General features: G+C 23.8%; 9 protein-coding genes across 10 annotated transcripts; 4 read left to right on the top strand and 5 right to left on the bottom strand.

Moving 5' to 3' along the window:
* Positions 1–9: 9 nt before the first annotated feature.
* LOC122857000 lies at positions 10–1,088 on the bottom strand. Its single transcript, XM_044158962.1, has 3 exons — positions 931–1,088; positions 757–840; positions 10–680 (listed from the first exon to the last, which is right to left on the bottom strand). The coding sequence occupies exons 1-3, from the start codon at positions 1,075–1,077 to the stop codon at positions 390–392; spliced, it is 522 nt and encodes a 173-aa protein (XP_044014897.1). The 5' UTR covers positions 1,078–1,088; the 3' UTR covers positions 10–389.
* A 214-nt stretch (positions 1,089–1,302) lies between these two features.
* LOC122856996 (CCAAT/enhancer-binding protein zeta-like) lies at positions 1,303–4,345 on the top strand. Its single transcript, XM_044158957.1, has 2 exons — positions 1,303–1,449; positions 1,538–4,345. The coding sequence occupies exon 2, from the start codon at positions 1,538–1,540 to the stop codon at positions 4,304–4,306; it is 2,769 nt and encodes a 922-aa protein (XP_044014892.1). The 5' UTR covers positions 1,303–1,449; the 3' UTR covers positions 4,307–4,345.
* Positions 4,346–4,504: 159 nt separating this feature from the next.
* LOC122857001 lies at positions 4,505–5,143 on the top strand. The gene is made up of 2 exons (XM_044158964.1): positions 4,505–4,870; positions 4,930–5,143. Exons 1-2 carry the CDS (start codon positions 4,661–4,663, stop codon positions 5,125–5,127), a joined length of 408 nt encoding a protein of 135 aa, XP_044014899.1. The 5' UTR covers positions 4,505–4,660; the 3' UTR covers positions 5,128–5,143.
* Positions 5,144–5,295: 152 nt separating this feature from the next.
* LOC122856997 (ATP-dependent DNA helicase Q1-like) lies at positions 5,296–7,742 on the bottom strand. 2 transcript variants are annotated; one of them, XM_044158958.1, is made up of 3 exons: positions 7,637–7,742; positions 7,363–7,434; positions 5,296–7,299 (listed from the first exon to the last, which is right to left on the bottom strand). In XM_044158958.1, the coding sequence occupies exons 2-3, from the start codon at positions 7,412–7,414 to the stop codon at positions 5,549–5,551; spliced, it is 1,803 nt and encodes a 600-aa protein (XP_044014893.1). In that variant the 5' UTR covers positions 7,415–7,434; positions 7,637–7,742; the 3' UTR covers positions 5,296–5,548. The 2 variants fall into 2 exon arrangements, with proteins under 2 accessions (XP_044014893.1, XP_044014894.1); XM_044158959.1 differs by having other exon boundaries at positions 7,363–7,431; positions 7,637–7,695.
* LOC122856998 (hydroxyacylglutathione hydrolase, mitochondrial) lies at positions 7,716–9,120 on the top strand. Its single transcript, XM_044158960.1, has 4 exons — positions 7,716–7,954; positions 8,037–8,152; positions 8,225–8,674; positions 8,763–9,120. Exons 1-4 carry the CDS (start codon positions 7,900–7,902, stop codon positions 9,027–9,029), a joined length of 888 nt encoding a protein of 295 aa, XP_044014895.1. The 5' UTR covers positions 7,716–7,899; the 3' UTR covers positions 9,030–9,120.
* Positions 9,068–10,019, bottom strand: LOC122856999 (non-histone protein 10). Its single transcript, XM_044158961.1, has 3 exons — positions 9,815–10,019; positions 9,673–9,743; positions 9,068–9,599 (listed from the first exon to the last, which is right to left on the bottom strand). The coding sequence occupies exons 1-3, from the start codon at positions 9,911–9,913 to the stop codon at positions 9,146–9,148; spliced, it is 624 nt and encodes a 207-aa protein (XP_044014896.1). The 5' UTR covers positions 9,914–10,019; the 3' UTR covers positions 9,068–9,145.
* A 118-nt stretch (positions 10,020–10,137) lies between these two features.
* LOC122857003 (U6 snRNA-associated Sm-like protein LSm5) lies at positions 10,138–10,799 on the top strand. Its single transcript, XM_044158966.1, has 3 exons — positions 10,138–10,311; positions 10,390–10,586; positions 10,680–10,799. Exons 1-3 carry the CDS (start codon positions 10,266–10,268, stop codon positions 10,710–10,712), a joined length of 276 nt encoding a protein of 91 aa, XP_044014901.1. The 5' UTR covers positions 10,138–10,265; the 3' UTR covers positions 10,713–10,799.
* A 107-nt stretch (positions 10,800–10,906) lies between these two features.
* On the bottom strand, positions 10,907–12,238 carry LOC122856995 (serine/threonine-protein kinase mos-like). The gene is made up of 4 exons (XM_044158956.1): positions 12,038–12,238; positions 11,770–11,957; positions 11,298–11,695; positions 10,907–11,215 (listed from the first exon to the last, which is right to left on the bottom strand). The coding sequence occupies exons 1-4, from the start codon at positions 12,121–12,123 to the stop codon at positions 10,907–10,909; spliced, it is 981 nt and encodes a 326-aa protein (XP_044014891.1). The 5' UTR covers positions 12,124–12,238.
* An 878-nt stretch (positions 12,239–13,116) lies between these two features.
* LOC122856994 (anion exchange protein 3) lies at positions 13,117–26,298 on the bottom strand. The gene is made up of 9 exons (XM_044158954.1): positions 25,794–26,298; positions 22,677–22,919; positions 19,468–19,636; positions 18,969–19,050; positions 18,495–18,848; positions 17,050–17,731; positions 15,561–16,337; positions 15,451–15,472; positions 13,117–15,375 (listed from the first exon to the last, which is right to left on the bottom strand). Exons 2-9 carry the CDS (start codon positions 22,743–22,745, stop codon positions 13,739–13,741), a joined length of 3,792 nt encoding a protein of 1,263 aa, XP_044014889.1. The 5' UTR covers positions 22,746–22,919; positions 25,794–26,298; the 3' UTR covers positions 13,117–13,738.
* Positions 26,299–27,103: the final 805 nt, after the last annotated feature.

Below are 27,103 nucleotides of genomic sequence, written 5' to 3'. Positions count from 1 at the left end.
ATGGGCTAATTTTTATCAAAAAAAAATTGTTGTTATTTATTTTATCTTTTTAATTTTATAATTCAATTACAGGTAATATTTTTTTTTTAGATATTATAATTTTTATGTTTAATTTGATTTATTTATTTAACGAAATATTTGATAAATAATATAGTATTTTTTTTATTGCATCACACAGTGAATATATAAAAAAAAAAAATGAGTTTGTATTAATAAAAACATATTTTATCATCAATTTTTATAATTAAATGTGTCAAAATTCATACTGTAAATCAGAGTAAATAATTAATTGATTTGTTATATAATAATTATTTTTTTTTATATATTATAATTTAATAATTATAGTCTTTAAATGTATTAACATTTTTTTTTATAACAAGAATTAATTGTTAAACTTTTAAGTTTTTCATTTTGATTTCAACAATATTTTCATGACGAGTTTGATCTTTTTGCACCAAGTTTCTCATCAATACATTGTTGGAAAATAATGGACGATTTCTTCGTCTTGATGATCTTTTTTTTTTGTTTTTTCTCTTGTCATCAACATCATTGTTAATAATTAAGATATCATCGACGTTGTTGTTTTTGTTATCGTCATCTTTATTTTCAGTAGAATTATTTAGCTTTTGTTTCCATTCATTAACAAGCATTGCATCAGTACAAAGTGGTCCACCATTTAACTGAAACAATTATACTCATTATTATTTAATTATTAAAAATAAAGACAAATTATATTTTCATAAAAATAATAATTACCGCTTGAATATCAGCTGTTATTTCATCAAAATTTGGCTGCCAATCACTGTCATATTCAGATGAATATTTAATTTCCTCAAATATCTTTAATGATAAAAAAATAAATTCCAAATGAATAAAAAAAAAATTATCACAATTTATGGAGTAAAAAATTAAATAAATAATTGATCTTACTTGTGGATTTTTTGGTAAAGGTATTCGTGGTCTTGGACGTATTGAATTTGTAGATGATGGTTTTTTTTTAATAAATTTTCCTGGTTCATCATCTACTGGAAGTTGAGTTCGTTTATTTATTTCATTACGAGTAATCCAAGGTTCCATGACTTGATTCTTAGTTCGTGGACGACGTGTTACAGTATGTTTGCAATGTTTTGTTGTAAATTTTGCAGTAAGCAACGTTTTTGAACGCAATTGAATTCCTTGAAATGCTTGAATTCACATAATAACAACAACAAAAAATAACACCGCCTCGTTGAGAGAGATAAGTGATAACACAAAAAAAAAAAGCGGAGGGGGTTTTCCTTAGAAATTTTCTCCTTAGTAGGTAAAAAAACATTTGATTTTTTCTACACAATATGGCGTCAGAGAGAAAGAGAGCAGAAAGAGAGACTGTTGAAAACACACACATGTTTTTTTTTTGTCAAAGAGAGAACAGGTTTCAACAAGACACAGAGAACTTGACCATCAATAAAGGTTAGTTGTAAAAACACCACGAGGTTTTGTATTAAAAATAAATAAATAAATAAATATAAATATTGATACATTTTGTTTGTTTTTTTAGATGGATGAATCAACAAGTACAAAAAAATGGTACGAAGAATTTCCAAAAGAATCAGCTCCTTGCAAACATAAAAAAACCGAAATAGAAGTGTTGGATTTAAAAGCTGAAGCAAAAAAAAATTTAGAAGGTGAAACAGCAGCATATCAATTGAAACAATCTAAAATAAGAAATTCTGAACTTGATTGGTTTCGTACAGCATCAGCAAAAGGTACTGGTAAAACTAAAGTTTCAGCAAATATTGTTCTTATTCAAGATAATCCAAAATATACACTATCAAGAATTATTGCATTAGTATCACAAGTTAAAGTATCAAAACAAAATCAAACAACAGATTTAACAAATGAACTAAGAGATTTATTTATTGGTGATTTATTACATCCAGAATATAAATTACTTAAATTTGAAGAACAAAATTTAGATAAAATACCAGGAGCAAATGATCCAGCTCAATTTACAACAGATATACCAAGAAAAAGATTATTATCACATTGGTATTTTGAAGATCAATTACGTGAACAATATGAAAAATTTTTAACAAATTTATCATCAATTGCATCTGATACTGTTGATGTTAATCGTGAAAAAGCTATTTCTATTATGACTGATTTATTAATTGCTAATTCAGAACAAGAACAAAAACTTCTTGAATTTATTATAAATAAAGTTGGTGATCCAAAATCAAAAGTTGCATCAAAAGCAGTATGTTGTTTAAATAAATTATTACATGAACATCCAGCAATGAAAGTTGTTGTATTAAAAGAAATTGAAAAACTTTTATTTAGACCAAATATTGGACAACGTGCACAATATTATGCAATTTGTTTATTAGCACAATATGTACTTGATAAAGATGATTCAGAATGTTCAACAACATTAATTGATCTTTATTTTGCATTTTTTAAAGCTTGTTTAAAAAAAGGTGAACCAGATAGTAGAATGATGGCTGCAATATTAACTGGTGTTAATCGTGCATATCGTTTTGCAAATTTAAATACAATTAAATTAAATGAACATATTGATTCTGTTTATAAAGTTGTACATGTTGGATCATTTAATGTTTCATTAAATGCATTAAGTTTATTACATCAAGTTGTTGGTAATAATCCAGAACAAGAAAATAGATTTTATACAGCATTTTATCGTAAATTATTTGATCCACAAATTGCTCTTGCACAAAAAAAAGCTGTATTTTTAAATTTATTATACAGAGTTATGATGAAAGATCAAAATTTATCACGTGTATTTGCATTTATTAAACGTGTACTTCAAGTTTCAACATATTATCCAGCAAATATGACATGTGCTGTATTGTATATTGTATCACAAGTTATACAAGCAAGAAAAGATTTAAAACAAATTATGGCTAAGGGTCATATTGTCATTAAAAAAGAAAAACCTGAAGATGATAATGATAATGATGATGAGAAAAAAAAAGAAGATCAAGATGATGAAGATGAAGATGATATTGAATTAATAACTAATAATATTGGAAAAAATATAAAGCCAGAAAACACAATTATGTTAAGTAATGTAATAACAAATTCAGATGGTAATAAATTAGAAGATCCTGATAAAAAAGATGTTGTTAAAATTGAAGAAGATAATAGTCCGTACTATGATCCATTTGTTATTAATCCATTAAAATCTGGTTCAATGAAAGCACCAGCTGCTGAGCTAGCATGTTTATTTAGATATTTTCATCCTAGTGTTGTATTATTTGCATCAAAAATAATAGAAGGTCAACGTATTGATTATTCTGGTGATCCATTGGAAGATTTAACAACAATGAGATTTTTAGATAGATATGTATTTAAAAATCCAAAAAAAATTAATGATAAAAATATTGATAATACAAATGATCCACTTGCTACACGTTCAAAATATGCACCAAAAGGATTACGTTCAATTCCAATTGATAGTAATACTTATTTAAGTGAAGATGAAAGAAAAATTCCTGTTGATGAATTGTATTTATATAAATATTTAAAAACTAAAAATAATGATAAAAAAATAATTAAAAAAGAAGACGATGATGATGATGATGATGATGATAATAGCAGTGTCAATAGTGATGATTTCAATGAAATGATGGATAAATTAAGTGGTTCAAAAGATTTTGATGAACTTGATATTGCTGCTGATATTGGAACTTTAAAAAATAAAAAGAAAAAATCAAAAAATATTGATGATGATGATGAAGACGATGATGGTTTAATAAATGATGAAGATATGGCTGCTGTTGGTGATGATGATGAGGAGGATCTTGATGACATGGGTGATATGGAATTTGATGATTCAGATAATGAAAATGAATTATCTGATGGCTTAATAGATGATGAAGATATAGCAGCTGTTGCTGATGACGATGATGATTTGGGTCTTGATGAAATTGATGATGACGCGAGTGACATGGAATTTTTTGATAATTTTGATGACGATGATGATGATAATAAACCTAAAAAATCATCAAATATATTTGGTAAATTTAAAAAATCTGGTAAAAAAGGTGATATTGATAGCAATGTATTTGTTGCTGCTGAAGAATTTGCTGAAATGCTTGAAAAACAAGGTCGTGTTAAAGGTCATGGTAAACAAGGTAGTTCTCATGCATTTAGTGATGCTGATGGTGCTTCAGCAAAACAACTTGATTGGGAAATTGGTAGAAATCAAAAAATTGAAGGTAAAAAATATGGTAAAAAAAGACCATTTGGAAACAAAAGTGGCTTCAAAGGAAATAAAAATTCTAAAAAATTTAAAAGAAGAAATTAATTTGTAATAATTTTAAATAAATCATTTTTAAATAACAAATATTTTTTATTATTATTTATATATTTTTAATGACCTTCCAATGTTATAAACATTTTATATATTTTTTCTATTTTTTAGTATTTACAATATTTTTTTTTTTTAAATATTGAGCATTATCAAATAATTGATTGATAATTTTAATTGTTACAAAGTCTCCTTGAAATTATCAACAATAATTATGTAAAAAAAACGAAAGCAAACAATAATATTTTTTTTTAGATATATAAGGAAAGCAATTGACTCGATAAAAACAACTTTAATCGAAATTTTTTTTCAATTTGCTGTCAGCTACATTGTGGTAAATAAAAAAATAAAATGTTTCGCGAATTTTTTATTCTTGCAATCATCACTATGATCATTGTAAATAGTACGGGAGATAATACAGAAAGTAGTACAAAAAGTAGTATGGAAAGTACTACAGAAGCAGTACGAATTTGTGGAAGAAACGAGATCTATACAGAAAATATGGCAGAGGTAGCATGCCAATCAGTTTGTTCAAAACAAAAACCTGATGATTGTCCACATGTAAGTAATATAATAACTATTTTGTATCTTTAATTTTAATATTTAAATAAATATTTAAGCTAAATGTGAGTGGATGTATTTGCCTTGATGGCTACAAGCGAAGAACACCAGCAAGTGTTTGTATTTTAGCATCCGATTGTCCAGCAAAAGATCAAGATCCTGTAGTCCTTTCAGATGATTCAGAAGATTCAGACGATCCACGAGATCAAGATCAAGATGACCAAGATGACCAAGATTCTTCTGACAATTCAGAATAATCAACAGTTATATCTCGATAAACTTAAATTTTATTTAATATGTTGAATTTACAACAAAAATGTAATTTAAAAAAAAAAAAAAAACTATTGTTGTAATTATTATTGTTTTAATTACTTTGAATAATTTTGAAGTAAAAATAAATAATTTAAAAATAATTATCATGTCAGTCTTTCATATTTATTATGACGTTATTTTTTTTAATGAAAAAGTCCTTCAAATGGCAACATATTTGTTGGCATAAATAATCGATAGATAACAGCTTGAAACATAAAATATTATTTAACTTGAAGAGTTTTTATTTTGTTTTTGTACTGAATTTAAAAATTTAAAATGGGTTTTTATATAAAGCTTTATATTATTCAATGAAACTTGTAAAGTCATAATGTGTTACTTGATATTTACAATATGATACAAATTAATTTAAATGCCAAGGCCTTCATCATGAACAAACATAATTTTGTGACTTTTATCCATAGCACGACCAGCTTTAGGTCCTTTTATAAGATAAGTCAAATTACTATATGCATTAAATACAAAATCTTCTTTAAGATATCCATTAATAAGAAGAAATCCAACAATATTTTCACCAGCTTCTCGTGAAAATTTTGGCACAGGAACAGCTGCAACTCTATGTGAAGCTGTTCCTTTTGAAAACCATGCATCAATTAATTTAATAAGTGTTAAATTTGTATCTGTTTTTAATGCTTTATCAATTATTTGATATATTTGACGACAATAATTTCCAATATCTGTTTCTTTAATTTTTTTAGGACATCTACAATGATCACACATTTCTGCACAATCATTTTTATTCCATTTTTCTTCAAAATGATTTGCAATTAAACTTCTTCTACATGTTTGTGGATCTAAACAATATTCAAGTGTTTTATATAAATTTTGTAATCCAACTTTATCACCAATTACCATTGGTGATAATCTAAATACATCAGCAAGACGATATAATACAATACAAACTGCTTTTTTACCATCACGACCACTTCTACCACTTTCTTGATAAAAATTTTCCATTGATTTTGATATACAATGATGAATTATAAAACGACAATCTGATTTATCAATTCCTAAACCAAATGCAATTGTTGCAACAACTGCTTGATATTCACCTGTTATCCATCTTGAATATATTTTTGAACGTACTTCAGGTTCAAGAATAGCATGATAACAACCAACTTTAAGTCCTTTATCACGTAAATCAGATGTTAATTGTTCAGCTTCTTTAATTGTTGTTGTATAAATAATTCCAGATTTATCAGCAAATCTACTTTTTAAAAGATTTTGAATCATTGAAAGACACACATCTTTATCTGCTGGTTTTCTACGTACTTCATAAAATAAATTTGGACGATTAAATGGTGCACGTAAAACAAGACAACCTTGTATGTCTAACATTTTTTGTACATCTGATATTATTTTAGCTGGTGCAGTTGCTGTTAAACCAAGTATTGGAACACCAGGAAACATACTTTTTAAACAACTTAAAAATTGATAATCAGGTCTAAAATCATGACCCCATTGACTACAACAATGTACCTCGTCAATTGCAAACATTGTTAATAATTTTAAATTAAATGCTTTTTGTACTTTTGCCATAAAACGTTTTGATTTTTTCATATATTCTGGTGTTATATAAATCAATTTAATATCATGATTTTTACCCTCAAGTGCATCCATCATTGATTTTGTAATATCTTTGTCTGTTTTTGCATTCATCATTCCTGATTTTACACCAATTTTTTTTAATCCATACAGTTGATCTTCCATCAATGCAATCAATGGTGATATTACTACTGTTACACCTTTTGATATTACTGCTGGTAATTGATAACACAATGATTTACCACCTCCTGTTGGCATTACCAGTATTGTATCTTCACCAGATAATACTGCATTCATTGCTGATAATTGATGCTCACGAAATTTTTTAATTTTAAATATATCAGCAAGGCCATTTTCCAATTTTTTTGACCATGAAAATGTTGATTTTTCCCAATTTTTATTTGCTGTTTTTAAACTTTTTTTAAGTAATTCATTGTCTTTTATTTTTTCTTTTCTTTGTGATAATACAAGCCTTTTTTCTTTTAACTTATCAATTTCCTCGTCAATTTTTTGTAGTTCAAAATCAATTGCTGCTATTTCATCATCAGCAGTAACTAAAAAACAAAATTAATTATTTTTTTAAATACAAAATATAATAGTGAAAACAAAATGTTTACCTTTATAAACATCATCTTCGTCGTCAATCATTACCACATTGTCATCTTCCATGATAAATATAATTTAAACTACTGAAAAAAAATAAAAAACACATAATGTTATTGTTTATTATTTTGTAATATGATAAATAAATAAATAAAGTTATCTATTGTTATGAGGATAGATAACCTAGTTTATAAATATATAAATAAAATGAATTAAAATATATAATGATTGAATGAAATCAAGCTGTAGATGTTGACAAATGATTACGTATTAATATTTTGTGTTTACATTTTATTAATTGATTGTTATCAACATAACAATAAAGTCAGCTTTCAAGTTGATGATTGTTTATGATGACATTCAGTTTACTTCAGTTTATGTACTCAAACAGCTGACTGCATCTGAACCAACCAAAAATAATTAACATACCAAGAATCCATTACCTTTAATTGTCTTCATTTTATAAAAAAATTAAACAATTGAGTTTAGTTGTGTCAACACAGTCAACAATAATTATTGATTAATTACATTTTGGTTTTTTGTTGTGATATATGTTTTTAAGAACAACAAAACTTGTTCAGCAATTTACAGCTGCATTATCAACTGGTAAATATTTATTGCATATACACAATTTAAAATTAACAATAATTATTTTAATTTTTATTAAATTATTTATTTTATATATTAGCAAAAAATATGTCAAGCAACATGTCAACAAAACTACACAGTTCCAGAACAAAAATTCAAGGTCAAGGAATGAATGTTGAAATACTACCAGCTCTTGGTGATAATTTTATGTATCTAGTAAGTAAATAAATAGCAAAATTAATATTTAATCATATGAATTTTAATTAATTAATTAATATTGTCTTGAAGATTGTTGATAACAAGACAAAAGAAGCTGCAATTGTTGATCCAGTTGATCCTGAACTTGTTGCATCAGCTGTTAATGAGAGTGGAGTAAATCTTACCAAGGTTTTAACGACTCATCATCATTGGGATCATGCAGGTGGAAATAAAATTATATCAGAAATGTTTAAAAATATTGAAATTATCGGTGGTGACTCAAGAATTGAAGCTGGTAATCATATTGTACAACAAGGTGATACATTTGATATTGGAAATCTTAAGGTTGAGTGTCTAGCAACTCCTTGTCACACCACTGGACACATTTGTTACAATGTTACCAGTGATCAAGATGATGCACCAGCTGTTTTTACTGGTGATACATTATTCATTGGAGGATGTGGAAGATTTTTTGAAGGAACAGCTCAACAAATGTACACTGCTCTTGTTGAAAAACTTGGATCATTACCCGACAAAACTGTCAGTTATTTATTATTATCATTATAAAATTTAAATTATTACACTATACAGCAATCAACTAATATTAATTATGTGTTTGTTATTTTAGAAAGTCTACTGTGGACATGAGTATACCTGTAAAAATTTACAATTTGGCTTGGCTGTCGAGCCCAACAATGAAAATATAATGAATAAATTTACATGGGCAATGTCTGAACGTGAAAAAAAATTACCAACAGTACCAAGTACAATTGGTGATGAAAAAATGATAAATCCATTTATGAGAGTTCATGAAAAATCAGTACAATCACACACTCATACATCTGATCCAATTGAAACAATGGCATCATTACGTAAAGAAAAAGATAATTTTTAATATAAATATCTAATTAATCCAGCTGCATTATATATATTATAAATTTTATAATACAAATATAAAAATTATTATTAAAATATATAAATAATAATTGTTTATCTTTTGTTTTTTTTTTTTTAATTTAAACTAGGTGTATTTTGACTAGATGTATCTTCATTTTTTTTGTTATAAATTTGCATTTCAGCAACATATTTTTCTTTAGAACGTTCATACATATCATAGTATATTTTTTTATCATCAGAATTAAGTGATTTCCATGTTGTTGCTAATTGTCTTGTTAATTCTTGTTTACTTGGTTCTGGTGAACCAGAAAGTCTTTCCATAACACGAGGTCTTTGTTCTTGACAAAATTGAAAAAATGGATTTGCTGGTCTTTTTGGTGCATTTGGATCACTTCTTCCACTTTTTCTTTTACCAACTTTTTTTAATTTATCATCTTTTTGTTGTGGTATACATTTTATTGGTTGTTCAATTTTAATTGATGATTGAAATACATTATTTTCTTCTAAAACTCCCATTGGTGCATCACGCCATTTATCACCATGTTTATCAAGACGATTTATTAAAAATCTAATTAAATATAAATATGTTAATTTAATTTATAAAATTATAAAAATTATATCAATCATTTAAATATACTTACTTTTTTTCTTTTCTCGTTCGTTTTAATAGTTTTCTAATTTTTTGAATTCTATAAACTAATCTTTCATTATCCTGAAATAATAATAATACAATTTTATTAATTTGTTTTAATTTTATCTTAATTGTTTGAATATTTTTTTTACCTGTTGTAATAATTCACACCTGTCAACTAAATGTTGATATTTTTTTTTATAAATATTATATTCATTTTTTTCTATATCGAAATCTGATTCGTCTGACATTTTTTTAGATCAACTAAATACTTTTTTATTTATTAATTATATTATCAATTGACAAATTAAAGTCTCAAAGTCTAAATTACACGCCACAATAATTTATGTATTTAGTATCATAATATTTTTTTTTTTTTTGTTTATTACTTGTATTATATTTTTAAGGTTATGTTTATTTAATTTCGGCGAATTTTCATGATTCGATTAATCAAAATCAGCCTCTCTAAAAAAACTCCAAGTGCCGGTATTGGTCAACAAAGTGCTTTTGTGCGTTGTAATTATTATATTATAAATTGATAAATACGTGATATTATTAATAATAAATTATAAATCAACTAATTATTAAAATAAAATAATTAAAATGACAAGTTCAGTCAGTACAAATCCATCAACTTTATTGCCACTTGGTAAGTTTAATTTTAATAATAAAAAATTTAACCTAAAAGAAATAACAAATGTAAATTAATTGTTATTATTTATTTAAGAATTGGTTGACAAATGCATTGGATCAAGAATTCATATAATCATGAAAAATGACAAAGAAATTGTTGGTACTCTTCAAGGATTTGATGATTTTGTAAACATGATGTTGGAAGATGTCACTGAGAGTGAAGCAACACCAGAAGGTCGTCGAGTTACAAAACTTGATCAAATTCTTCTCAATGGCAATAACATTACTATGGTAAAAATTATTTAATCTTAAACAATATAAAATTATATCCTCTTTATTATTATACAATAATTTTTCATGATTATCATTTAAATTAATTTACAGTTGGTTCCTGGTGGAGACATGCCAGATACATAAACAACATAAAAAACAACATCAATATATTTTCACATCAATCAACAATTGATGACAATAAATAAATAAAATAATTGATATAATAAATAACTGGGTAATGTTAAGTATTTTTTTTTCAATTAACAATAAAATTTAACATAAAAAAAATATATATATAAATTATTATCTCTTTTTTTTTTTGTTTTTAAATATACTTTTTACGTATTTTTTAATAATTCTTTGAGCTTAATAATAATAATATTAATTAATGGTCTTTTATTTTCATCATCAGACCACATTTGTCTGTACAAATTTTTGTACTCTCCATTAAATTCATCATCGACATGTTCATCATTTGGTCTATTGCCTTTTCCACTTAGATATAAAATAGTATGAGCATGCATACCATCAAATGGAATTTTTCTTGTTAATAATTGCCAAGCTAAAATTCCCAATGAATAAATATCAGATGATTTTGTTGGCTGTTTTCCTTTTATTACTTCAGGAGCAACATAACCAGGTGTTCCCTAAAAAAAATTAATTAACCATTTTCTATTTAATAAACAATTTAATGTTTATTGATACTTTAAATAAACAATAGTTACTTACACGTAATCCTGAAACTGAGGATTTATTTATTGCAATATCATTGGTAGATATTGAATTTCCAAAATCAGCAAGTTTTATATTTCCATCAGCAGAAATTAATATATTTTTTGGCTTAATATCAGCATGAATTATTCCAGCATTGTGACAAAATTCAAGTGCAATTGTTATTGTACACCACGTATCAATACGTTCAATTTTATTTAATATACTTTCATCTAATTTATCTTGAAGTGTTTTTCCACAAAGTTCCATTGTTATAATTGAACAATTAATACCTTGATCAATTTCATATACTTTAACAATATTTGAATGTTGTAATAATTTTGCATTTTTTTCTGACTCTACTGATGTATCATTATCTATTTTTCTTTTTATTATTTTAACTGCAACTGGATTACCTATTTAAAAAAATTTCTAATTTATTTAACTGTCAAAATTTTAAAAAAATTGTTATTTATTTATTAAAACGTACCATGATAAGAAGCTCTGTAAACAGTACCAAATCCACCACAACCAACAACACAATTTTCCTTGTTGTATTTTTCTCTAGGTGATAATAATTGATTATTTAAAATTTTTGATTTATTTGGTGTATCAATATTAAATGACAATGATAGCCTGTGAGGACTTTTAGTTGGTGTTTTTGGACTCAATGATTTGCTAAATAAAACAAGCAATTTATACAATTTTAATAAATAATAATAAGAATAAAATTTGGCTAATTTTAAGTGTCTATTTACCTGATATTTAGAGAATTTTTTGTTGGACGAGGTGACAATTTTTGTTGTCCAAATTTTGATATAATAATTCTCGGTGATGAAGCCATTTTTACAATAAATAAATCCACAATTTTTTAAACATAAATGATTATTTTTTGAAACGTTATTATTTATTTTTTTTTCCATTTGTCGATATGATGATATCATGCTTACAATAACAAACTCATTTTAAACACATTGTGTGGTATTTAGGAATGAAAATATATAGACACAAATAGAGGGGAAAGTTTTAAAATATTTATTTATTCACTTATGATTTTTAATACTGTACGTTAACGTAATTAAAATAGTAAATTAACGAATTTATTAATATTCTCATTTTTTCTGGAAATCTCTATTACAGTTTTAATGATATAATTGATAATTTAATATTCATTATAATGAGAATTATTAATTTTAAAAACTAAAATAATGATTGTTTATTTATTTTTATTTTTGAATTAAGTTGAACATTATTTAAGTAAATATTTATTTTTCTAACTATTTTTCTTTCATATGGGCTATTATTGTTTATCTCTAAAAATTCCTATCACATTATTAATCAAGTTTTTTTTAATTAAAAACTAGGTAGATAGTACGATTGCCTAATTTTATATATTAGTTTTTTTTTTTTCCAATTAATCAATATTTATGAATTTTTAAAAAATACATTTCATTTAAAATATAATTATTAGGATTTTTTTTTTATATATATTTTTAAAAGTACATGCTTGCTCTTGTTAATTGATCCACAATATTCAAACTCAGTCATTCATTTCAAAAGCTCATTAGCTTATTTGCCAGTTGATTTACAAAAATATATAATTTTTCAACTTGTTCTTCTATACTTTTTTTTTTTTTTTGATTAATGCAAATCTTTTTTTTTTACAATTTGATAGTCATTTTTTTATTTTTTGTTGGACGACATATTGATGGTATTTTATTTATCTTTAATTTTTTTTTTTATAATTTTTTTCTATATTAAAGTTGGTGATAATTATTTATATTTTTACATGAAAATTGGAAATCTAGCTAGATGATTTATTTACGAGCATACTATCAATAAATTTTCTTGTTTTTTTTTTTTTAATTATTTTTTTTTGTTCAACATGCATAAAGGGCTATCTATGATTATATAAACATTTTAAATTTTTTGATCACACTGATCAGGTATTGCTGAGGTAGCATCAAATCCAACAAATCACCATTTTTTAAATTTATTATTATTATCATTTCTTTTAAATAATAATAAATAAATATTTATCAACAAAAGTACTATACAATTAGCACCAAGGTATTGTTTTTTAATTTTTCATTTGAAATGAAAATAATTTCAACAAATTAATAACTTTTTTTTTTATCTATGTACACTAGGTATGTTTTTTTTTTAAACTATTTATATAGGTCTAATTATTTTTCATTAATTGACATTTTAAATTAAACAAAAAAAGAAAAAAATATTTAATTAATTAAAATGCAGAAAATAAGAAAATCAAATCAAAAATATATGTTAAATAATTTTGAGCCATTTTAATATCTCTGCAACCCTGAGAGTAATATCTAAGTTTTTTTAAATAACTTGATTACTAATTATTAATTGATTAATTAATTAAAATGAGTATAGAATCTTTTTTAAAAAAAAGACACTAACAATAATTATTAATTAAAATATATATTTAAAACTTAACCAGGTAATGGAGCTTCTTCATAAAAATCAAGTTCATCTTGAGTATCAATTTCTGATCCTTTACTATCAAGTGCACGTAATTCAGCTGGTGTAAAAAATTTTGACATTTGTGCACGTAAAGGTATCATAAGAATTAAAAAAAATGGTAATGATAATGCAACACTTGTACTTTTAACAATCCATAATACACTGAGACATAATATTTGAATAAATGTAAATATATGCATTTTATATGTTTGTACACGTCTAACATAATTTGCACCACCATGATGTTTAACTGGCATAAAAAATAATTTAATTCTATCAAATAATTGTACTCCATTTGTTGATGATACACCCATATAAAGAAATACACCAACTAATACAGCCATTGGTACTTTTTTTAATAATGGTGTCATAAGTACACTTAAACCAACTAATATAGCAACAATAAGTGCTGATACACGTTGTTCTTTAACTTCAACAATATGTGGTTTTTCACCAGGTGCATGTGTTGTACTCATAACCATAACTGCTGATACATGTGTTAATGATCTAACTGATGCTGCTGAACACCATGGAAAACCAAATAATCCACATACAACATTCATTAAACAAACAACAACAATATCCATATGATAACCATTACCTTTTTTTAATTTACGTTCTTTTTTATCAATTATTAATTCTGATATTTGTGTTTCCATAAATACTAATATATAAACAAGAAAAGCTGGTATAATACAACCAAGTGCCATTGTAAATGGTATATTTTTATTACCATCACCATTTGGTGATACAAACCAATTTCTATTTGACATTGTTGGTGTTAAACCTTCTGGTACTAATAATTTTTCAGTTTTAACATCAGCAATAAAATCAATTACAACAAATATTATAATACTTATTGGTACACCAAAATCACCAAATGCACGTCTTGCACTTCTTCCTAAATAATGACTATTTCTAAATATTCTCAAATAATATGCACCCAAAAATGTACCAATACATAATATTGTACACATTAATGCTGTATTTGGTTGATTTATTAATAAACCAAATTGATTATAGCTATCAAGAAATTTACCATGGCATATATTTGTTTTATTAAAATTCATAATATCAATATCAGCATTATTAAGTATTGTTGTTATATTTGTATTTAAAATATATTTATTATTAGTTGCATTATTATTGATATTATCATCATCATCATTATCATTATATATTGATGTTAATTCTGGTATAAAACAATATTCATGATGTAGTGGATTTAAACGAAAGTATTTTTGTACTTTTTGAAATGCTTCAACAATATAAATTATTGATATTAAACCAGTAAATATTTCTTCTGTAAATCTTGTAAATAAACGTACAAGTACTGATCCTTCAACACATGCTATTGATAATGCTATTATTCCCATCCATGCACCAACATAAACTCTCATTGTTAAAAAATCTAAATCATTACTTTTACAAAATGAATATAAACTTTCATCAAATAATAGTAATGGTCCAGTTGTACCAATAATAACAAGTGGTTGAGTTGAAAATAGTGCCATTATAATACCAGTTAATGAGCAAGAAACAAGTGTTTCTGATATGCCAATTGTATCTTTTGTTTTATCACTTATAAGTCCTCCAAATGTTATTGCTAAAATGAAAAATAAACATTAATACCATTAGGCTAATAATTAATAATAATAATTAACTCATAATAATAACATACCTGCACACAATGCCGCAAAATACTTTTTGAAAATAATAAAAGAGAAAAAATATAATTAAAAATCATTGTTAAAAAAAATAAATAAACAATTAAATAAAAATATATTATACCATAAAAATAGCTGCAGCAATACATGATGAATTTAAACCATCAGTAAAATCAGATGCATAAAATGCATATCTTCTTTTAATATCATTTATTAAACCACCAAATGGTCTACCAGTACGTCTTAATGGATCATCACGTTTTTGTTTTTCTTCACCAGCCATTAATGCTTTTTTAATAGCAGCAGCACTTAAATCATTTGTTTGTATTAAATTAATTTTTTTATTTTTAGCTAATGCACTTGCTTTACGTTTTCTAATTGCTTCACTTTTTGATTTAAGTTCATCAAATGGTAATAATGCATGTCTTTCCCAATCACCTGGTGGTAAAACAATTGAATCATCTAAAAATTCATTAATTGCTGATAATAGTTCTTGTCTATCATTTGCTTTATATGCTATTTTATGAAATGACGTATTAGCCATTAATGTTGATATTGATCTTCCAATTTCATGATAATCTAAATCAGCATTACGTGGACCCAATAAAGTAAATAAAAATCTAACTGGTATTGTAACTTCAGTTATTGATGGCATTAATACACCCTCAGCAAGACGAACAAATGCTATTGTTGGTTGATCTAAAAATTCAACAGCACCAACAAGAACAACTGTTGCTTCAGCACCAGTTGGTATTCTTTTTAATATATATTCATTTTGTCCAGTTTTTTTAAGATCCTCACTACTACTTGTATATGTTAATTCTTCTTTCATATCAATTGTCGTAGTATTATTATTATCTTGATTCATTGGAATTATTTTTGGCTTTGTATCATTTAAATTCTAAGTAAATAAAGAAAAAAAAAAAAAAAGAAAAACAACAACAAATTTATATTAATAACTGTTAAATAATATTATTATAATTAAATTTTAAACAAACGCCTAGATGATTATTGAATATTATTATTATTTGTGTACTAAATGTTCTGGCGTGAAAATAAAAAATACATATGACACATTAAAACTTCAAATAATGATTTGTCAATTAATTATTTCAATCATTTTTTTTTTTTTATGATTTATATAAAATATATTTATACATTATTATTGATAAATTTATTGACCAGCTATTTAATGTGTTATTAAAAACAAAAACAAAAACAAAAAAAAAAAAAAACGAAAATAATGAAAATTTTTATTAATGGTTATTTTTATTACACAATGGTAAAAAAAAAAAATAATTATATGCTTCAAAACAAATTGATGATTTGATAGAAAAAAAAATAAATGATTAGCAAATGAGGACAACGAGTGAGATTTAACATGTTGAGTTACATGGTTCTCAGTGCCCTCCCGCGAAGCATCATCTTCATCCAGCCAGATTGACTGTTTAAAAAAGAAAAATAATAAAGAAAAATAATATCATTCTTAATTATTTTCAAGATGTATATATATTGTTTGTTGTAAATTTATTTTTGCCAGTTTAAATTTAGTTAATATTAAATTTGTTCAACAAGTATAAGTATAATTAAGTAAAAAAATAATAATCAATTACCTGAAGACTTGTGTAGCTTGAATAATTTCTTTTTCCACCAAATCTAAAACCACGTTCATTTTCATGTACATGTCGATGACGAAGTAATAAAGCTCTCATAACAACAGCTCTATCTTCTGGTAATATAAGTTCTTCAATAACCATTTGTTCAACAACTCTGTATGATAAACCAGCAGCATCTTTTTCTTCTAAATCAAGTAAAACAACACCAGTCTCTAAACAACGTCGAAGATTTAATAATGAATGAAAACTCAATGATGCAACATGGGGTCTACCCCATCTATCAGCACCCTCTTCAACATCTTCTTCATATTTTATCCATCTTGCTGTTTCTCGCCATTCTCTTTCTTCACCAACACCAAATAATTCATCAAGTTGTACAAATACCTCATGTGGTGAATGATCATACATTTTTTTAAATGCATCATGTGGTATACCACCTTCTTTTTTTCTACCAATTTGTATTAATGAATTTTTATGTCTTCTTCTACCTCTTGGATCATCACTTCTATGTGATTCTAAATCTTCAATATCAAGCTCTTGAAGTGTACTTGCTTCATCTGGCTGAACAGATACTCTTCTTCCAAGTGCACCAGACATATCTGGAAGACCAGCACCTGAACGTTTTCTCCATTGTGGATCTTCTTGAAGTGAATATTTTCGTGATTTATGATGGTGTCTTCTGTTAATAAAATTAAAAATTATTTATATTATTTAATTTTCAGGTATATACATATACATTTTTATATTGAATAAAAAAAAATATAAATAGAATTATAAAAGTACTCTTTTATGTGCCAAAAAATTTTAATGGCCTTGACACTTCCTAACTAGCAAATTTAATGAATGTAAATTTTAATTTTTCATCTTGCTAGATGTCAAACTAATGATTATTTAATTTATCATTATATTTAATGATAACACAAAAATATATTATATATGTTGCTTTTAAATTGATCAATTAAATTGATATAAATTTAATTTTTTTGTATAAAATTTAATTATAATTAAAATAACAATTGATAAATAAAATAATATACCGTCTGATGTCACCGATCCGGTCGAGTGATCGATCGTAGGTGATTGGCATGTCAAAGGACAACTAACTCGGTCAAACAACCGTAAATAAAAGTATAATAATTTATAAAATAAAATAAATAAAAAGACAAATATTTATAACCACGTTTGTATTTTGATAAATGAACAAACCAGACGATTCACTAAAGACTGCTAGACGTTTTTTCTTTCCTGTTTGTTAATGGTCTGGCCACGGGCCATGGCACCAGGCAATACTACACTACACTTGTTCAGGTCTAGGTCAATTGCAAAAATAAACCCTCATCGTATTATTATTTGTCAATTGTTATTTTTAATTCTTATTTTCACGGTTATTGTCATGATTATTCAACGTGTAATATTATATTTTAATAATTAAATTAATTTACTTGTGATCATGTTTATGATGTCTTCTTATTTTTTTATCTTCTTCAGCAATTAATTCTTCAATTTGTCCCAATTCAGTGGTTTCTTCTTGTATTCTTTCAAATTGTACTCTTGGACTTCCTTGTACTGTATTATCATTGTAACCAGTTGCAGCTCTTTCAGATATTTGAGCTTCAAATTCACTATTAATTGTTGTACTTTCTTGTTCATCTGTTGATGGTGTATGTTCAATTGTTTCTTCATTATTTATAAATGTTGTACCGTTGCTGTCTAATACATCCATTTCGTTATCAGTACGAATTTGTCCATTTCCAACATTTGACTCTACTTGATCCAACTCTGTCACTGATCCCTCGCTAAACATTTTAAAGAATAAATAAATAAAAAATATACAGATAAATTATATGAAAAAAAAAATTAAAATATTAAAAGAGATATAAATCAGTTTTTTTTTTTTTTTTTCTTGTTTAACTTACGGTGATAAATGTCGTCGCATTGATCGGCTATGCAAACTTTTTAGTGGCATGTGCGGATGAGGATAACTTTTTTTTCTGTGCTCTGTTTAAAATTATAATAAAATTAATAATTAAAAAATAGATAATGTAAACTATTTTTTTTTTTAAATATCAAACAGTATGAATAATTTAATTCAAATAAATTTTGACAAATAATTTGACTAAGATAATTTAATCATCACACTTGATTATTAATTTTTTTTTTTTTCTTTTAAAAGAACAGGAAATAATAAATATGTACAAGCTATGTCAATCAAGATTTTTTATTTAAAGAAGCGATTTGAAGCTGACAAGTTAATTTAAATTTAAATATATTATATATATATTTTTTTTTTTTCAATATTTTAAAATTTATTTGAATCATAAATTATTTTTTTACGTAGGTGTATTGTTTTTTTTTTTTAAATTTTAAATATTATAAATCAAGATTAGATTTTAATAAATATTATAATTTACTCACGGTTAGAAGCGTGATCACCATAACGTGGTGGTGGGCCTCGATCACGATCAGATCCAGCTGATTTTGAGATTGATCCAAGTTTTGCTACGTCGAATTTTTTAGAATCCATTGCAAAGACTTTCTCCATCTCTTCGTCCAACTCTGGTGTTTCTGTGCCATTTCCATCTGTCTATGGAAAAAATACAATTTTATTAACAATAATAATAATTTTTCAATTAAAATTATTAAATTTTTTTTTACCAAAGCTGAAAACAACATTATCAAATTGATTAAATAGAAAAAAAAAAAAAATTACAAAAAGTTACAAAAAAACAAAAAAAGATTGTGATCTATATGGAGGCTTTTATCAAACTGAAAATATTTTTAATAATGAAAAAACATTTGTACATTTAAAAATATATGATTCTCAAGAAAATCGTCAGGCTGTCTTCAACTTGTCATCATCATTTATAACTAAAAAAAAACAACATTATAAAATAAAAATTAATTCACTCAATTTATCAAACAATATATTATTGTTTTTTTTTAATAAAAACACATAAAAAAAAATTGTCAATAAAAATAAACAACAATATAAATAATAAAACACTAATCAAAAAAATATATAATTTATAATGTTCACCTGCTGCGACTCTTTAAATGAGAATCATAGCAAACAGTTGACCTCCGCGCTTTTTTTATTAATGATATTTGATTTTACCTGGGGCATGTCATCCCGGACTGTTATAAAAAAAAAATAATAAACCCTGATATTGAGGTACACATTTGCGCATAGTTATTTTATCACATTGCGCTATTTAATCTTTTTTTACCTGATTCTAAAAATGACCCAAATGGATCGATATATAAACCTTCAACTTTGCAAATAAATTTTTTCTAAATAAAAATGACAAATATATATTTTATGTATATTTAACTTGATAGGCTTGAAGAACACTTTTATATTTTTTGAATTAACATATTAAATTAAAAATAGACTTATAGAAAATAATGGATAATACTCTGTATGAATCAGTAGAAATAATTTGCGCGAGCGCATTAATGTTATAAAATTGCAAGATGCGGGGAAAAGAGCAACAAGTGCCCTTGACATTGGCGATGATTATGTCCAGGGTCTCGGTCAATTTTAATCTATCGATAATTTATATATCATCATCAAATTGACCATGGATTTTAATTAAATTTTTAAACTATTTTAAACCAACTTTTATAAGGTCAAATTATTTTAAAATATTTAAATTTTTCTATTATTAAAAAAGTATATTTATAAATAACAAAAAATATTTATATTCACTATAATACATCAACCACTTTTTAAAATTTTAAACTTGATTAATTTGCAACAAAATTAAAACAGATAAACGTTAATTAAAAAAAAAAACAAAATGAAATTTCGATTGAATTTTTACGAAATTTAAAATATATATTTCTAAGCTAGACAAATTATTTAATTTATATTTAAAATTTATCTAAACAAACAAAATTATTTAATAATATTTATAAAAATATCAATTTATTTTTATATGATAATTAGAATAAATAATTTATTTTTTTTTGACGAATCTACCTGTGCTTCTTTTCGAACGTAAAAATCTGCATCAACTGACGTTCATTTGTGAAAAAAATAAAAGTATAATTTTTCTATGACGTATATATATAGAAATATATATGCAATGGATATTATCGATCATGAATTTGAGTTAAAGCGACGGCGCAAGTAGAATAGCATCGGCCAAATATACATTTTTATATTTTCAATTTTTAATGTGATAATGAATTTAAGGTAGACTGTTCCAATCTTATCATAGACGAGTGTATTATCCTAGTATGTAGACACGATCAACAACCATGAACCTCTATCATTTTTTACAAGGCCTCATTTATAATAATAATTTATATACACTTGTGCACATGTACCTGTTTATAATCATACATATGTACACTTACATTATAAGAAGCTATTGACATCATTATACTTTCTTCTAATCTAATCTTTACGGCTTCTTCCGTATTTACGTAATAACTATATTATAAATATATTTTTTTTAATACATATCACAAGACGTCAATAAATCAATTGAAAAAAAAAATAATAACATAAAGATAAAAGAAAAAAAATAATTAACATCAAGTGCATTAACATTGTTTTTTTTTTTTTTTTCTTTCTTGAATTTTTTATTTTATTGATGATATAATAAAATTAATTGAAAATGACAATTAATTAGTCGGTTGATTTATCATCTTTTTTTTTTTTTATAAACTATTATATTTTTCATTTAAAATAAAAAATATTAAACACATAGATTAAAATCTAATTGGTAATAAAGCTCTAAACTTTAGTGTGATAAAAAATTGAGCTTTTAGTTTGGTTTTAATTTTATGAAATGTTAATGACGACTACTAATGGGTGGATACATGATAAAGATTACAAATATTTGTACAAGTCGTTTTTTAAATATACTTTAAATAATTAGCAAAAAAAAAATTATTAAATTATATGATATTTTGTATTTAAAATAATGTGAATATAATTATACTGTATAAATAAATTTTTAAATAAATTATTATCATGATGTAAAAAAAAAACAGCAAAGGAAAAAACGTAACTTTTTTTTTTTTTTTATTTAACGATAAGCTCTTATCATTAAATATATATATATTTTTTTTCAACTGTTTTATCTAGTATAGAACGAGAAAAAACAAATACATTAAATGAAAAAAAAAAAATGTCTGTCAGTCGAATAATAGATATAAATTTTGATGTAAATAATAGAATGATCATAATGAAAATAAAATATCCAGTAATTTATTAAATGTTTTTTTTAAATGACCATGTGTTAGATAAATAAAAACACGCGACCTTGATAATTGATATTGGCCTGATTATTTACAATCATTTCAAGTCAATAACCATTTAACATTTGAATTTTATATTGTTATTTTTTTAAAATTACATGGTGTTTGAAATTCTATGAACATTAACATACGTTTTTTGCATATTGATGGTATTCTTAACTTGCACGCAAATTGATTATTTATTTTACGATAATAATGACACAAGTTTTCGATTTGCCTGATATTTTTCTTTCGAATTTTTCGATAAAAAAAAATTTCATAGAAATTTTTTTATAATTTTTTCTATAAAATAAATAATATTTATACTATTATTATTAAATTATTAATGTAAAATAAAATTTTATTAAACTTACCAATAGTTTTTTACCAAAGCCAAGAAAAGAAAGCTTTTTCTTGGTATTCATAGATGATTTACGATCCATTTTATGCGAATATTTATAAAATTTATATATCAAAATGAAAAATAAATTATTATTTTCAATTAAGATTGTTGAGATTATCCAGCTTTTTTCTTGGTGATCGACCAAGTCTCAGACGTGATGAAGATGTCCTCATGTAAATAATTATTTCCAAATTAATCTTCGTTCTGTTAATTTCTACAACAAAAAATATTTAAATATTTTCAAGACTTTATTTCTCTCTTTGTCATTGAATTAACTAAATATATAATTTTTTTTTATTTAAAACATTTAAAATTATAATTAAACTTATAAAGGCACACAATTATTGTGACTATTTTATTCCTCACAAGTCAAAACATAACTGAATTGAATGAAAAAAAAAAAAAAAAAAACAAACAACACAACTATAAATATGTTTCTATACTCGATAATAACTGATGTTATACTCTATTTTTTAACCACGTATTTTTATAATAATTATTTATTTTTTTTATTAACAATAAAATGATAATTTTAAATATTGACTTTTCAATTTTTATGATAATTACAATATTAAACTCATCTGTTGTTTTTTTTATTATTTAGATCTCATTATAATCATAAAACCTTCAATTGAAAAATTAAAAAAAAAAAAACATTGTTACTTGTTTAAAGACAAAAAAAAATATGTATAAAAAAAAAAATAATAGTCCTTGTGTCTTATACAGTATCTAATATGTCTTTTGTCGTAAAATTTAATTGTTACATTTGACAAACAACAAAGCAAATGCCAATATGTAACGCATCAAAATAACAACCTTGAAAAATTATACTCAAAAGATAAGCGATTATAAAAGAAAAAAAAAAAAAATTATAAACACATATTGAAATAATTATTTTTTTGATAATTTTAATTTTTTAAAATAAAACTTTCAATAAATTTTAAATTATAAACACGAGGACATTAGTGAAATTTTATTTAAATTATATTCAAAAAAAAAAAAAAAATTAAAATAAAAAAGTAATAAAATGTAAGGAAAAAAAAAAATATATACAATTGGCATGGGTTCAAGAAGTTAATATTTTTTAAAAGCCTTGTTACCAATGAAAAATTAACGAGGTTTCCCTTTCAATTTATTATATTTTTAAATTTTTTATTTCCAATGACAATAGGGACTGTATTAAATTGTGAGTAATAAAACATTTAAGACATCACGCATTACTATTGATATCAATTTATATATTACTCAACAAGTCAATCTTCAGACCCTTTGTTAAAAAAAAAAATTAAAAATTTAATACTCATTGTGGTATATATATTATTTTTTAAATGACAATATATTTTTCAATCATTGTAATTAACAGAGTAACAAGTATGGACCATAAAAAAATTATCATTGTAATTAGTTGTTGAGTCAATCGAGTGTGAGAAAAAAAAAAAAACGAGTAAATAAAATTATTTATATATACTAAATTATATAATAAAAAAATTATTTATTTATTTGTCAATATCACAAATCGATATGGATATTAATAAAGGTTATTTAAGTACATTATTTCAAGGTCATTTCCGCAGTTACAACTAAAATCAAGGACACATAGTTAAATGCAAGGTTAATTTTTTTTTTTTTTTTTTCTATTATTCATTTCGATCGTCGAAATAGTTGCTTTTTCGATATTTAAAAATTATTAATTATTTATAATAATAATTGTGAGTTAATGTCATTGTCGATTTGTAAATTTTTAAATATTAAGTCAAGGATAATTTTATTGTATTAATTTATTTATGTTATTTAAATTTGAGACTAAAAGTAAATAAAGTTTTTCGATTTTTTATAATGATGTTTAATTTATTTGAAGCAAAAATCATCAGTGGAAAAATTCTCAATGGGTAATGGAGATAATAAAAAAAAAATTTAAATAACTTGAATTTTTTTTTATATATTCTCATATCAATTTTTACTTGTGATTTTTTTTATTTATTTTTTGTCTAGATATTTCGTGGGCATATAATCTTGGGTCGCGTGACTTAAAAAAGATATTATCTCTAGCATGGCACACAAAGATACTCGGTAAATTCAGCTGTGACTATATATATTTTTTTTTATATATAAAAAAATTTAGAAGTAAAAAAAAATCTACTTAAATTTGTCATGTAATAAAATAAGAAAAAAAAATTTGATATTTTAGATGGAAATAAAAATTAAAATACTTTTAAAAATTAACTTACTCCGAAATATAAAAAAAACTATGAATAAATTATAATTTAAACTATTATTATTGTTATTTAGAAAAAATAATTTTTTAAAATTAAGTCTTTTAAATAATAATTACCTAAATATTATTACAATTATTATTTTTAAATTAAATTTAAAATGATTATTTAAACTTTCTTCCACAAATTAAGTTACAACAGATGAAAAATTATACAAACATATATTTTTTAAATAAAAAATTTTGGATTATTATTTCCAAATGTTTATAATTTAATATCCAAGAATTTAATACTCAAAAATAATCATTTGTTTACATTTCAAGATAATCATGCGTATACTGATGTGTGTATTATTAAAATCAAATATATATACTTGATTTATTTTTAATTGATACGTCACATTAACAAATAAATTCCATAAATAATTTAAATGACTCAATTTTAAAATAAACATAAAACACATTATCTATATCGTACTTTAAACAAAAAAAAAAAAAGGAATAATAATTTTTTTATCCTCATTATGACAAATTAAATTTTTCATTTCGATAAAAAGTAATTTAAAAAAAAAATTCAGTCCAAGACAATTATTATTCTGCCACTCGTACAAAAAAAAAAAATTATAATAATAAACTAAAAAATTTTTTACACGAGGTGCATAACCCGACAAACATAATTAAATTTAAAAAAAAAAAAAAAAATACAAAAATAGAGCAGTAGTAAAATGCACTTAGACAAGAAAAAAAAAAAAAAGAGCACGAGCACGTTCGAAAACAACAAATATAAAATAAATAATAATACTATAATATTATGAAAATAATTGATTAAACAATAGTCAAAATAATAATATTAATAATAACAATATTTTGACTTACCAACAGATTAGGGTTGAAAAAAAAAAAAAATAATTATTAACACAGTATGTTGACAAGTCAAGACACAAGACACAAATAACACATCCAAATATTAATCATTGTCCAAAGTTAAAAGTCAAAATGTATTATTTAATTTTAAATTATTATTATTTATAATATTAAATTGTCTCGTGATGTTCACTAACCGGCAAACTACTATAAAACGTTTTATTTTTTTTTTTTTTATAATATAGTATTACTACACTTGAGTATACACACATACATTGTTGTTAATCCTGCTGACGCTTCTAAAAACCTCTCGAAAGAATTAATGTTATATTGTATGTGTCGATTTTATTCGCCGCCAGCACAGCGCATTGCCACAACTTTCTCGTGAACCCCGTGACTGTATCTGACGGTTGCTGAACCTAAATAAAGTTGTATGTGTAACATACATATAACTTGTCAATATCATTTTTTATATTCATCATCATATATCATCATCATTCTATTTTCAGTTTAAAAAAATATATATAACATTATTTTGTTAATTATTAAAGCTAATAATAAATTATTTTTATGTTTTTATAAATAATTTCGAAATATTAAGGGTGGTTTTTTTTTTTTTTCTTTTTCTTTTTCCTTTGTTTTGGAGCATTAAGGGTGGGTATTATTTATTTTGTCTTATCACAAGTTATATGTACATATGCCTTGTGTAAAAATAAAAAAAATATGATAATATGAAAATTGAATTAACAAATTATCAAGTTTAAATAAGTTGTTATTTTTACACTTTCGATAAGGAAGATGTTTATTTATTTAATAAAAAATTTTTGTTATTTTTTTTTTTTAATACTTGTCATGTGTTTTTATTAATGTCATATGACAATTTAAATGTAAATTATGTCTAAATGTGATAATTTATTAGTTATTTTTATATTGACCTATTTTAAATTTATGAACATGCATTTTTTTACTAAATAGTAATAATGAAAATTAATTTAAATGATGATGAATCATACATACCTTTTTATTTTTTTAATTTTCTTTTTATTTTGCTATGACTAAAAATAATTATTATTGTTAAAAGATTGTTATGTAAATATATGAAAAAAATTAAGATTATAAAAATTTTAATGTTATTAGTAAGATAATACTCAAGTGGTATTATTACGTAACAATTATTTAACCTGAGTCATTAATTGTTATCAGTGATAATTTAAAAATTATCGGGTTACAATCGATTAAGCATTCTTTAAAATAAAATATATAAATAAATAGTTAAACTGATACAGTGATAAAATATTTATAAATTAATTTAATTAAAAATC

Source organism: Aphidius gifuensis, linkage group LG5 (genome assembly GCF_014905175.1).
Source record: "Aphidius gifuensis isolate YNYX2018 linkage group LG5, ASM1490517v1, whole genome shotgun sequence".
In the NCBI taxonomy this organism is placed as follows: domain Eukaryota; kingdom Metazoa; phylum Arthropoda; class Insecta; order Hymenoptera; family Braconidae; genus Aphidius; species Aphidius gifuensis.
Note: the sequence above shows the minus strand (reverse complement) of the source record. Positions and strands in the feature narration are given on the sequence as shown.